General features: G+C 39.7%; 1 protein-coding gene across 5 annotated transcripts in view; it reads left to right on the top strand.

The window, feature by feature from the left end:
• Positions 1-12993, top strand: part of pak1 (p21 protein (Cdc42/Rac)-activated kinase 1) — a 65073-nt gene extending 52080 nt beyond the window's left edge. For all 5 annotated transcript variants that reach the window (XM_071496687.1, XM_071496685.1, XM_071496686.1 and 2 more), the window contains 8 exons: positions 2093-2156; positions 2739-2787; positions 3888-4000; positions 6398-6515; positions 6754-6853; positions 7483-7679; positions 8349-8486; positions 10390-12993. In XM_071496687.1, the coding sequence (XP_071352788.1) occupies positions 2093-2156; positions 2739-2787; positions 3888-4000; positions 6398-6515; positions 6754-6853; positions 7483-7679; positions 8349-8486; positions 10390-10476 (866 nt within the window). In that variant the 3' untranslated portion in view covers positions 10477-12993. The remainder of the gene's footprint in view (positions 1-2092; positions 2157-2738; positions 2788-3887; positions 4001-6397; positions 6516-6753; positions 6854-7482; positions 7680-8348; positions 8487-10389) is intronic.
• The last annotated feature ends 302 nt before the right edge of the window (positions 12994-13295 follow it).

The following is a 13295-nucleotide window of genomic DNA, read 5'->3' as shown; positions in this document are numbered from 1 at the left end:
TCCTGTGACTGACGATTTTGTATATAAATAGTAATCATTACTCCACATCTGTGTTCTGTAAAGTAAAAATCCTGATGCAGTTTCTACCGGTTATAGTTCAGTGAGGACAGGAGTCTACATGTGCTAATTTTAGTCTCGTTTTCGCTCTTGTTTTTGACAGAGTGTTTCATCACATTGTCTTTATCTGCACACACACAGTTTCAGAGAGCAGGGTCTGAATGTATTTTAGGCTCAAGTCAGGTTGGTGTTGATCTCAGCAAATATTTTCTTGTGTCACCTGGCACAGCTAACAGATGCTAACAGGGAGAAGCTTTTGTTTTCTCTCAGATTGTTGTGAGCGGTTTGTTGCTAAAACCCACAGCCTTTTTTATCGAAGCTCACCTTTTCTAACGGCGGTAGTTAACATGAGCCAGACGTGAATATTTACAAGTCAGACAGAAGTGACTCACACAGCGGCTCCGTCTCTGAAAGTTTTTTACTTGGATTTGTTGCTTTGAGATCACCAGGGTAATAATCCTTGTTAAAAATCAGAACAAATGAATAACATTTATTGCTATGAAGTTGTACCAACATGATCAAAGTCCAGAATACACAGCAGGAGGCAGGTGAGAAGCACTCTGAACATTAAAGATCTAAATTAGCAGCTGTGCTTTGTCGTCCTCTAACATGTCCTCCAATAAAATGATATACATGCAGAAGTTTACCCTGTAATTGCACAAAAATATGATTTTTTTTTTTTTAAACAAGCATTTTAAAAACTTTTTTGAATAATGGATTATACATGTAAAATGATCAAATAGTTTTTATACTCTTCCCTGTAATGATATTTAAGATAATGTAGAGTCTGAATAGTCTTAAAGCATGTAACAAACTTGTTGTGTTTTCTAAAACGACACAATGTCTGATTATAAAAAGTCAATGATGATGTCATTATTGTTTTTAAAAGCTCAATTTAAGAAAACTTGTAATGTGAGTGATAAATAATAATAGTTTGAGAGTTAATCTTTATTGCACTGCTGCTCAACATTTTTGGCTTGTGTCTTATTAAAATAATGAATTCTTTTTGTGAGCCCTCATCTCAGTTTTAATGAACTATTCATCTTATAAGCAAGAAAAATCAATTATTAGAGAGAAGTCAAAAAATAATAAACAGAAATGTATGTAGGAGAAATATCCACACATTAAACCTTTAATTTAAAGAACTATTAAGAAACCTCATGATAAAAAGAGATTTTGTATTTTTTTTTTTTAAGTCTGTACAGTTTTAAACATGCGTAAACACTAAAGCAAATATTAAAAAAAAACAACAAAAAAAACTTTCCGCACTTTGAAATGTGTTGTTGTGTGTTTGTAACCCATGAATAAAGCCTGTATATTTTTTAAACCATGCCCCACGCCTGTCCAGATGTGCTCAGGTCTCTCTCTGCTGGTAAGCCCAGGATTCTGCCTGTCTGTCCGTCTCTCTGATTGACAGACCTGATATTCACTGTCCCTGCCCCCTCTGTCCAATCCTTACGTTTGATTGGTCAACCTCTTCTCTTTCCATCATCCAGTCTCCTGCAGTTCCAGAGTGACTCCAAGTTTTGTCCTCTAATCAGCGTCCTACTGTGGACTCTGATTACTGAACTGCAGACAGAGCTTTCTTTCTTTCTTTTTCTTTTTTCTTTCTTTCTTTCTTTTTCTTTTTTCTTTTCTTTCTTTCTTTCTGTCTTCTTTCTTTCTGTCTTTCTTCTCATGAATTGACTGTTCTGAAATCTTTTTGTCACATCTCCGTTTTGTTGCTGACCTGTTAAGTTTTTGTTTCATCCCTCGTTCTCTCTGTCTTCTGTTCTGTCTGTCGTTCTTCTCCTCTCTCTGCTCTACCTCCCAGTCAGCATGCTGCATTGACCTGAGGGTGATGAACATAGAGTAGAATTAGGATGGATAGAAAGACACCTGACTCTTCTATCCATTCAGATTCAGTGCGACTGCGGTGGATTGAAGGGCTGGGTTTTCTCTTTCTTGTTCTCTTGCAGCTTTCCACTCATTTCTGTCTGTTTCGATCAATCAATAAGGGGCTTTCTGCTTCTTTCTCTCTCTTTCCCGAACTCAGGGACGATCGTAAGTGTTGGAGACCCCAAGAAGAAATATACACGCTTTGAGAAGATTGGACAGGGGTAAGTTGTAAATATAATGTGTCAAGTCTCCTGTGATTGGCTCACTCAGTCAGTTCAGTTTATTACATTTGCTTGATTATTCTTTGAATTAATTGATCGTTTGTCTATAAAACACCATAAAATGGTGAAATATGTCAAATCAGACAATCTAAAAACCAGAGATGTCCAGTTCACAATGATATATAACAGAGAACAGCAGCAAACCCTCACATTAAACACATTAAAGAAGATGGAGCTGTCAAATTTTAGTAATTTTTCTGTTGATTGACATATCGATAAATTAACTAGTTTCAGCTTAACCTTAAATGATGGGAAGAGAGGTTCATGTTGGGCACAACGAGGGAAAAAAGGAACATAAGTTCCATGAATATAAGTTGAATACAGTTTGAATGCTGCTGTTATGAATATTAGTTCTGTTATTTTGTTATGTGATTCACTATATTGTAAGAAAACTGTGTGAAACCTGCATTATTTATGGTGCTGCCTCAAAAGACCTTTAAGAAATTAAAGTTTTCGCTCAACAAATGAATAATGGCGCACAGCTTAATGTTGACCTGGAAATCTCCTGCCGTCTGTTGTCAGGGCGTCTGGGACGGTGTACACAGCTATCGACATCGCTACAGGACAGGAGGTAGGTTTCCTTCATCATCCTCAGTATTTTTATACCTCCTTCCTCCATTCCTCTGTCCTCTGTCCTCCCTCAGCTCACACCCAGCCACACCCCTCAGTCACAAAGGTAAATCTAATAGCGCTCAGAAGACATGTGGGTAAAACTGAAGGATACAGACATTCAAGTCCAATAATTTCATGGCAATCCATCGCACAGCAAAACTCTGGACCGCAGCTGCACTGTGAAAATGGTTACATCCCACGGAAAGACTTTGATTTTTACAAGATTTTTGTAAAGACTCATATTCAAAGATTGTGCGTTCAACCCTTCTTAACATCCATGATGAATTCACAAACACAGGACAGTGTTAATATTAGTTGAGGGGATTGACTGGATACAGCAGCTGCGTTAAAGCTCCCACATCGTTATAGCGGATACGCTAAACCATGATGCTGAAGGGAGTTAAAATTCATTTCCCAGACTAAGGTTAAAGGTTAAAGGTTTAAATCGCAAATTTAGTGGGAAATGAAATTTACACTGAATGCCTTTCCAAAAGTTAAGATGGATTAGGAAAAGCTAGATGTTAAAGAGCTCACAGGAAGTTGAAAGGAAACGTAGGTTCATCCGGAGTGTCAGACTTGAATCAGTTAAAAAGAAGTGAAGAAGAGACTCGAGGGAAGAGAGCAGTCAGTTCAGCTGGAGTTTGCACAGTGAGAATATTGTGGTGGTAACTGGATTTAAGTCTGGCTTCAATAGCTGTGACTTTCAGGCTCATTTTAAAGGAGCTCAGCTCGTCTGTCAGGCTAATCCTCCTCAGTTTCACTCTCTGAGGATTAGTGTGCTCAGTTTTTACTGTCTGTCAGGCTGCGCTGCCTAACAACCCTTCACTGACATGTCCCCCCCTCACCACCTTTGCTGTCTGTCACTTCATTTTCCTTTTCATTCTCCTGTTGTCTTTTATTCTGACACATCATCTATTTCCTATAATAAACCCTTCTGTCTTTCTTTTCTAGTGCCCCTCCCCACATTCTCCAGTCTCTCTGCTCTCAGTTGGTTTCACTCTGATTTATTTCATGAGTCTGAACTGCAGTGAAAAGTCAAGTATTTCTCTTTTATCTCAGGTCGCCATTAAACAGATGAACCTGCAGCAGCAGCCAAAGAAGGAGCTGATCATCAATGAGATTCTGGTGATGAGGGAAAACAAGAACCCCAACATAGTCAACTACCTGGACAGGTGAGACTATGTAGAGATTCTGACCACCAGTTTATGTTTTTTTTTCTGGATTATCCTTTTCTTTGATTGATACGAGTTCAAGGTTGGACAGACTTCTAGCTCATTCGATTTATTTAGAGCTGGGTAGTGATGGTTGAAATCTTTTTGGATTTTAAATTTTTAAGTTTTTGGTACAGTCTATCTCTGCTGAGGGGGCAAAACCTCAAAACCAGTATCAACTCCCAGCAAAACCAGTGACTACTTATCATTGTGGCCATGATCTCACAAATTCCCTTTTATGATGCTTAAATCTTTTCATTTATGTCCATAACAACAAAAGAAAACAACAACATTGTTTTTAGGCACCATGACACCTTCATCTGCAGTACACAAACATTATATATGCAGGTCTACACAATTCTCACATGGTTATCCAGGATTGTTAGAGTATGTATCTAAGAGAATCTAAGAGCTGAGTGAAATGTAAAGGCTTTGAAGGTAACAGCTATACTGCTCATTTTTAAAAATCATTTACTGATCTGAATAGAAAAGTCAGTCTTTCCCTCTCATGGATCTATTATTACGTTGCTGTTATCAATAAAGCTGCATTAATGTGCTTCTGATGAAGTCTTGTGCCAATAATGACACACTGGCTGTTACAGACGCTGATTTAAAGCCAGCAGACAAACCTTTCTGGAGCCTGCAGCTTTAAACGCTGGAGGATTATATTTACTTCTGGCAGGTTCACTGTTAATGTCGCTGCTCTGATGAAAATAAAATTAAAGGCAGTAGATACTGTATGTGAAACAAGTTGAGAAATATAATCCTCTGTTTAAAAAAAAAAAAAAAAAAAAGACAAATGTGAAATTCCCAAACTTTCCCTGGAAACCTGGAAAACACCTCCGCCATGCTCCAGATGTTTCCAGGAGCAGTGGAAACACTGCAGATGTTACTGAGGAAACATCGCTGAGCTGCAAACTATGGAGACTGAACCATGGTGAGAACTTAACTGGTTCAGTGTTGCTGTTGCCATGCAACATGGACATTTTTGTGTGCGTGTGTGTGTGTCTGTGTGTCTTGAGAGACATTGAGGCTCATGCAAGACTGGCGATAACGCTGTCATCCCCATGGAAACAACATTTTCACTGTCAGTGATTTATTGTGAAGGTTTTACACGACTGACAAAAGACTGCATTTGGTCTTTGTTTATTTGTTATTTCTTAAATGCTCAGTGCTGTGTCCTGGACTCATCCATGACCTTTGCTATTTCCCTATGTGAGAGTTATATCCACCTATTCATTGAACCTTTATTTACACAAGTTGGTCCAATGAGAGCAGTTCCACTCTATTGCTTGAACACCCTGTGTACACAGGACAATAAACACTAAATTTCACAGAGCAAAAACCAAACATTCAGACAAACATCCAAACTTATAAAGCACAGGACAAGAGCCTGGACCAAACCAGCAAGACATACATGTGAACCCAAAATGAGATAAAAGCCGAGTTAACCTCAGGCTCTTCACTTCACTCAGATGAGCGTGTAGCCTGTACTGGTGCTGTCAGTGGAGCTGGAGAGTCATCAGCCAAAGAAATCAGCGGATTCATTTTCAGATCCTCCTCCAGTCTGTTCCATCTGAGAGAAGCAAAGCATTTAAAGGCCCTTTTTTTTTTTCTTTTTTTAAACCAAGCTCTTTTCTAAATTTGGGAAATTCAAGACTGAGGCACTCCCGAGATGTAGTGGAGCAGTAAATTTGCCTTAACTGAAGAGCAGATGTAAGATATTCAGGCTGTTTTCTTACAAGGACTCAATAAGTAATGAATATTAAAGAGTGCTGGTCCCCTCTGACAGACAGGGAGGCCCAACCTGCATGGTTTGTACACATCACTGTGATACACAACATCCAGGGACTGAAGTGTAGATGGAGGAGCACATGCAGAACAAAGCCACCACGGTCCAGTACAGACAAGACTGTTGACTGCACCGGCTGAGTGAGAGAAACAAGGGAATCTGTTGGTCCACGAAACACTAAAACCAGAGAGTAAAAACAGCCACGAAAGTGTGTTGGTGGGGTTTTCTGGATTTCTTCAGCCAGTGCATTTTACCAACATTCATCCAGTGGCACTAGGGATTAGTCAATCAATTCCTTGATAAAGAAAAAAAGTAATCTACATAAATGTTAATAACTGATTAGTCAGTTAATCAATGAATAGTATAAACAATTAACATATTAATCTGTAAAAAAATAATGATTTATTGTAAACCCAAATAGCACCACTATCAATTAAACTGACTGTGATAAGGTTAATATTCATTTATATGGTTCTTTTTCTACCTCCTAACAAAATGTCTGCGTTTCATTCAAATACAGGTCCTATTTTAAATTGAAATACTGCCTCTGTTGATGTTTGCCATAGTTATTTGGTGGGTGACGAGCTGTGGGTGGTGATGGAGTACCTGGCTGGAGGCTCATTGACTGACGTCGTCACAGAAACCTGCATGGATGAAGCTCAGATAGCTGCTGTGTGCAGAGAGGTAAGAGACGTGAGACACCGTTTTCATTCAATAAAAAAACAACAAAAAACACTTTGACAACATGGCTCAGTCTCTCAGGAGCAGGATGGTCTGCCACAGTTTTACTGTGGACTGTCGGCGTTTAAAGGGATGTTCTGTAAAACACGGAGTTACATTCTTGGCTTTTAAAGAAGCCGCTGGTTACAGCTCTCTCTCCCATTCTCTCTGTCTCTCCCTCTCTCTCTCGCTCTCTCTCCAGTGTCTCCAGGCTTTGGAGTTCCTCCACTCAAACCAGGTCATCCATCGAGACATCAAGAGCGACAACATCCTGCTGGGCATGGACGGCTCTGTCAAACTCAGTCAGTTCACAACCGCTGACATTATACAATCTTATTTTTCTTTTATTATTTATTCAGTGTATTTATTATTTATTTTATTATACATACAGCTGCACAGAGGATGCTTGTTGTAGTGTCTTATTTTGACCAGCAGGGGAAGCTCTTATTCTGCTGTGACCAGTGTTAAGGTTCAGCCTGACCTCAGTCTGTCCAGCCAGTCTGTTTGTCAGACTGATTATTAACATATGATAAACAGTTGTATTAATTGGGGTTTACTTGAGTTTTTCTATATTTAACATGAGTCTTTACATTATTATATAGAGCAGAAACATCATGTCAAAGTTTGATGCAACAATAAAAGGGAAAACTTTAGTGTTTGGTATTTGCTCACCACTGATTCAGGTTATTGATTATGTGGAAAGTTCATACCATCGTCTAAACCCTAGTTTTTCTAAACTTTCTATTTTAAACTTGAACTTATTGTGCTGAAAAACTGCATGACCTGCAAGTGCAACCTTTTCATTACATTACAGTATTTTACAGATTGGTGGCGGACTGACTTTATTTATTATTTATACAAGCGTTCATCTGAAGAGAGCTGCAAACACTGTGAATACATGGACTAATGTTGTCCTTTCTCTTCCTCCCAGCTGACTTTGGGTTCTGTGCCCAGATCACTCCAGAGCAAAGTAAACGCAGCACCATGGTTGGGACCCCATACTGGATGGCTCCGGAGGTTGTGACCCGCAAAGCCTATGGTCCCAAAGTGGACATCTGGTCCCTGGGCATCATGGCTATAGAGATGGTGGAGGGCGAGCCGCCATACCTGAACGAAAACCCACTCAGGGTGAGATTATATTTACCACAAGTTAATCAAGGGAGAGTGGCCTGAAGCTCTTGTGTGTGTAACTAGAGTGACTTAACCAACTGAGACAATGTTTTTATATGAGAGAGAGTACCTGTGTCACCACAGTATGTTAGAGAGATGGCTGCATTATGGGTTGTTAACAGCCGTTAATGTTGTCAGGGTCGGGAGTCCCCTGAAAGTGGTCCATCTGTGAAGCAGCCAGGAATTACTGCTGTTACATAAGGTCTTAATGAGGAGCTCAAAATCATTCAGACTGCTCCATGAGCCTGAGTGCCTGACTGATTCATGAACTTTGGGTTGGAGAGAACTACATGTTGTAGAGAAAGTGAAAACAAAGGTTGAGCAAACTGGAGCAGAGAGCGCACGTAAGGCTCAGGACTCTCTATATCTCGGACTATAGGTGTCTTAGGGACACTTGTTTCTGATCTCTTTTTTACACAAACAGGTGTTGAAAAAGGGGCAGTTGTCTTAAAGTATAGCAGTGTTTCTCTGTGAATATCCACAGTACATGATCTAATTGTTGTGTCATTTCTTAAAATCACCACTGGATGGCACCAGAGTAAAAGATTTTCAAACCTTGGATATTTCAAATCCTTGGATGTGCTTCATGGGACATAGACTAATGTGTTGCTCATGTGTGTTGCCTAGGCGCTGTATCTCATAGCAACCAACGGGACACCAGAGCTGCAGAACCCGGAGAAACTGTCCACGATATTCAGAGACTTCCTGAACCGATGTCTGGAGATGGACGTGGAGAAGAGAGGGTCGGCTAAAGAGCTGCTGCAGGTACAGCAGCTTGTGTGTGTGTGTGTGTGTGTGTGTGTGTGTGTGTGTGTGTGTGTGTGTGTGCGTGTGTGTGTGTGTGCGTGTGTGTGTGTGTGCGTGTGTGTGTGTGTGCGTGTGTGTGTGTGTGTGTAAGAATCCAAATCTAGACAAAAACTATAATAATATATAATACATAGAATATTTCTGCTCAACAGGATCTAGAAAATAACACACTTGGTCAGTACGCTTGCTTCTAAATGTATTGTTCTTACTTCACTTACATGTCTGTCCATCTTAAGTGAATAATATATATACATTTTTACATTTCTTTAACTTTTAACTTGTGTGAAAACTTGTGTTTTGTTAGCTTGTTTCTGTTGTTTGTATTTTTTGGTGTTACAGAGTGTTTAGGCTGCCCCCAAACAAGACTTTTTATCAGGACATTCACCTGGTTAAATCAAGGAAAAAATAAAAAGAATACAAAGCAAAATAACTAATAATAATAGCAATGAAAGATAACAGAAATTATTCAGATGTACACAGAAATGATATATGTAGTATATTCCTACACGTACAGTGTATCTCGTTTTAAATGACATGACAACTTCCACCTTCTTGTTTTTTGTTTGTTTTTTTATTCTTTATAAATCTGACTCTGTCATACCCTGCCCCCCCTCGTCCCCATAGCAGAGATAAACAGGAAGAAGCGTTGGCATTAAGGGACCATCAAATCCAAAATTTAAGTTTAAAGAAGTTCAAAGGCACAACACTGAAAAATGCGGCAGCAGTATATTAGATCTCTGTATGTCACATGTCCCACAGATGGCATGGTGACCTGCTGTTGTGTAAAGATAATGTGTATCAAGTTCCAATGCAATCAGGCAAAAGCTGAATTTGAGTTGGCTTGTATTTAATAATCAGTTTGAATAATCATTCAATCATTGACTTGGATTCTTTACTTAAGTAACAATATTGCAACATAAACATGTTACTTAAGTAAAAGTAATTAAGTAAAAGTATTATTTGGAAAATGGCTCCTTTATTATTGGATTAATATCACTGTGGCAACAATCTATAAGCTCTATTTTGCATATGGAGTCTACACATTTAGACCTGACAAGTAGACTGGAGGTGGTTTGAATCCAGCCTCAGTATTTCCTTAAGATCCATCTGTCCGCTCACAGACAGACACTTGTGTAGGTGTGGAGGTGTGTGGGTGGGGGTGTAACTGAGCAGCGAAATGAGTTGTGTAACTGTACGATGACTCAGAGCCCAGAGGTGAACCTGGGACTCCAAGAGGAGGTCTGTTCGAGAAGTAATTCAGTCTAACGGATTCTTTGTATGTGTGGTTACTGAGTCCTTGTTCTGTGAGGTAACTGTTAAAGGTTGATTCAATTGTGTTTGTGTGTGTGTGTGTGCGCGCGTGTGTATGTGCACAGTCCTGCACATGTTGCAAGTCACATTCAGGCCTCTGTTATTTCAGTCGAACACAACAGAACATCTGTTAAAAATGACAAAAGTGAGTTTCTACCTTGTGATGAGCTGCAGAGATGGAAACATGAACATAGATGGAGAGAAGTGACATAAAGAAGGAACAGAGTAATAAACAATCACAGGAAAGAAGAAGGTTTTCAAACAGAGAAACAGATTGTGTCTCTGTTGTGTATAACGTTTTCAGATTTCAGAAGATGATGATGTCACATCTAGTGAAATGTATTTTGAAATCAGCCTGCAGTGTCTGTTTGCTCCATTTTTGTACGGTGAACTAAAATATTTCTCTCTCTCTCTCTCTCTCTCTCTCTCTCTCTCTCTCTCTCTCTCTCTCTCTCTCTCTCTCTCTCTCTCTCTCTCTCTCCCCTCCCTTGTTCCCTTTCTCACTCCTCTTTCCCCTCCCTGTCTCCTCTTCCCTCTCCTCCTCTCTCAGCATCAGTTCCTGAAGATGGCGAAGCCTCTCTCCAGTCTGACTCCTCTCATTCTGGCTGCCAAGGAGGCTGCCAAGAACAACCGCTAGCTAGCATTGCACTCATTATTTTGTCTGTCTATCTCTCTTTCTCTCTCTACCATCCCGCCTTCCTCTCTTCTTCCTTCTCCTTTTATTTTTTTTTCCGGAGGTGGCCATGGCTGCTGGCTGGGTTACATAACCAGTCTTTCCCTCCTGTCTTTTCTTTTTTCTTTTGTAACCTGTATGGACTGCTCCCTCATCCTGTGATTTTTGACCCCAAGCTTGACCTCCCCAATACCTGATGCCACCTCCCCCACCACACCCCCCAGTTACCCTCACAGGGAGGAAGAAGGGCAGTTTCTTCCTGTAACTTCTTTTTCGACTCTCCACTGGACTCAAGACAGGAAGATGGGGGCTAACTGAATGATGTCATCAGCTGATCCGTGATCAAGTGATGTCATTGCTGACATCACTGCCCCCGCAGCTGGTATGAACAACTCAATATGGGAGAAAGAGAGTTTCAACAGAGCCCAAAGACTCATGGGAGTTCTTTTTAATATGTCTTTGTTTGTTTGTTTTTTTTTTACCTTGTCTGTAAAAATCCCCCCGGACCATAACAGCCAACCAGCACCCTCTGCTGCAGACTGTGTGTGTGTGTGTGTGTGTGTGTGTGTGTGTGTGTGTGTGTGTGTTAGCTTCCTGTCAATCATCTCTGGGTTTCAGTTGGACTTATTTTTATCATCTTCTAAAAGTGCATTTGTTGATTTTCATTTGACCACACTTTTTTTTTTTAAAGTCAACTTTTCTGTGTGTGTGTGTGTGTGTCACTGGGGGGATGTTGGGATATGAATTAAGTTGATTGTAGCGTTAACTTCTGTAGTTTTTGACACGGGGAGGTGAGGTCTGGTACTTTGTCGTGTCTGCAGTGTGAGCTATGAGCTAGAGAATATTGATATTAGTTATACTGAGGAAACACTGGGCGCCCGGAGCCATCAATGGACTGAGTTTGGACATGAGAGGTTCTCACTGCAAAAACAACCATTTCAACTCGAAGTCTTTTCCAGCAGATCCACTCAAACGGTTTTTAAAAGCAACACTTTCTTTTGCTGTAGAAGTTTATACTTTTTCGCATGAAGTCAATGATCGACAATTTCTGATACAAAAGAGCAGAAGTGAAAGTGGAAGTTCAAAATCTCATTCAAAATCCCACTGATATTTGTACCTGTGCTAATAACTGAAAATCCAGCCTCTGCGGCTCATTTCAAATGTTTAGATGAGCATGGTAGCTTTTTGAAAAATGATCTCATATTCTTGTTTGTGCTGTATTTTTTTTTTTTTTTTTTTAGCGTTTCCCATTAGCCTGAGAGGTGTGTGGACTAAACATCACAGCTCAACAGAAGAGACAAATCCATGAGTGGGTCGAAGCGTCACTGTCAAAACAGCAGGACAGAACCGACTGAGCTCTGTAGAGGTTTTTAAAGTTCAGAGGTTAAAACTAGAAAGTTTAAAATACAACACTAGAAGAGGGTGTTGGTGAGTTTTTCATCAATACTCACCAGAAAGTAACTGTAGTTTAACTTTGTTCTTTTTTGGAAACTGCTGTAGTGTAGTCAACTCCAGGAGCTACAGAGTTACAGAAGCCACAAGAACAGAGGCTAATAACTGAGCTGTGATGTCAGACTCTCAGCTGGCCCAGCCTTCCCCAGTATATGGATACCTGCAGGGCTCAAAATCAGACTCAGGTTTAAGGTTTAATTCTTTGCGCGTTAGAGTTTTCCTTATCGCTGTCAGAGAAGCTGGATGCTGATAGAGGAGAGATCTCAGACAGTGAAGAGGCAGCTGTTTTTTAATACAAATTAATATTTTTTATTTAAGAATACTCCACGCATGTAGCATTACGCTCCCACAATATTGTCTGACTCACATTTGTTTTTCTTGTAAGAATTAATCACGGTAAACATGAAGCTGTGGTTTGGTTGAAGCCATTTTATTCTTATTTTATTGTTGTTATTGCTTTACTTCCTGTCAGTCAAAAAGAGATTAAGTCTTCTCCAAGAAATAGAAGCTTTATTGTCACATCCTCGCCTCAAAGTGCTGTCGACAGCTGTAAATGAGCTTTAGCTCTTAACACTTTAAAGCTAATGTGATGTCAAAAAGCTTCAGAGTTGGATTTAAACAGCAGCTTCTATTATTTTCTACTCGCAAACATCCAAAATCAGCTCAGTATAGTCTCCAGGAATCTAAAAGTGTTGTGTTGCTTTGCACAAATGTGCAGCTGTTCTGTCATGTGACAAAGAAAAACTAGCTGTTAAGCCACAATCCATGATCCACCCTGTCAAACTCTCTCCATCTGCAGCTCTGGGACTTCACTGTCTGCTGGCGCGATGCTAAGACTGTGAGGGAGAGAATGTGCATGTCAACAAGCTTTTTGTATACGGTACATTAAAGAAGAAAAAGTTCAACGAGTTGTGATAATGCTGAAACATATAGTGACCATACATGAAGGATGCTTGTGTACAATAGGAAAGATCATATCTTAATCCTATTTTCAGAAGAATGAGACAAATAAATTCTACGATGGTGCAACGTTTTTTGTTTCTGCCCGGAGGACTGACATCCCACTGAACCCTCTGAACATAAGGTGTATATTTTATGTGCAAGAAAATGCAATTATGACAAAAAAAAAAGAACAACAACAATCTGTTTCAACTTTTGTTTACAGACTGACTGTTTTTTATAATTGATCAGTGTCAGATTCACCTGTTCTTGATTTGAGTATCAAGATTTGAGTATTTCTTTTGGATTTTTTTTTTTTTTTTTTTGCTGAATTAAAGGAACAGAGTTTTTCTTGTCCTGTAACTTACGGGTCACAGGTTGAAATCCTGCAA

Source organism: Trachinotus anak, unplaced genomic scaffold, assembly GCF_046630095.1.
Source record: "Trachinotus anak isolate AG129_WGS33_773 ecotype Australia unplaced genomic scaffold, CSIRO_AGI_Tana_v1 ptg000014l, whole genome shotgun sequence".
Classification (NCBI taxonomy): domain Eukaryota; kingdom Metazoa; phylum Chordata; class Actinopteri; order Carangiformes; family Carangidae; genus Trachinotus; species Trachinotus anak.
This window is presented reverse-complemented; position numbering and strand designations above follow the sequence as displayed.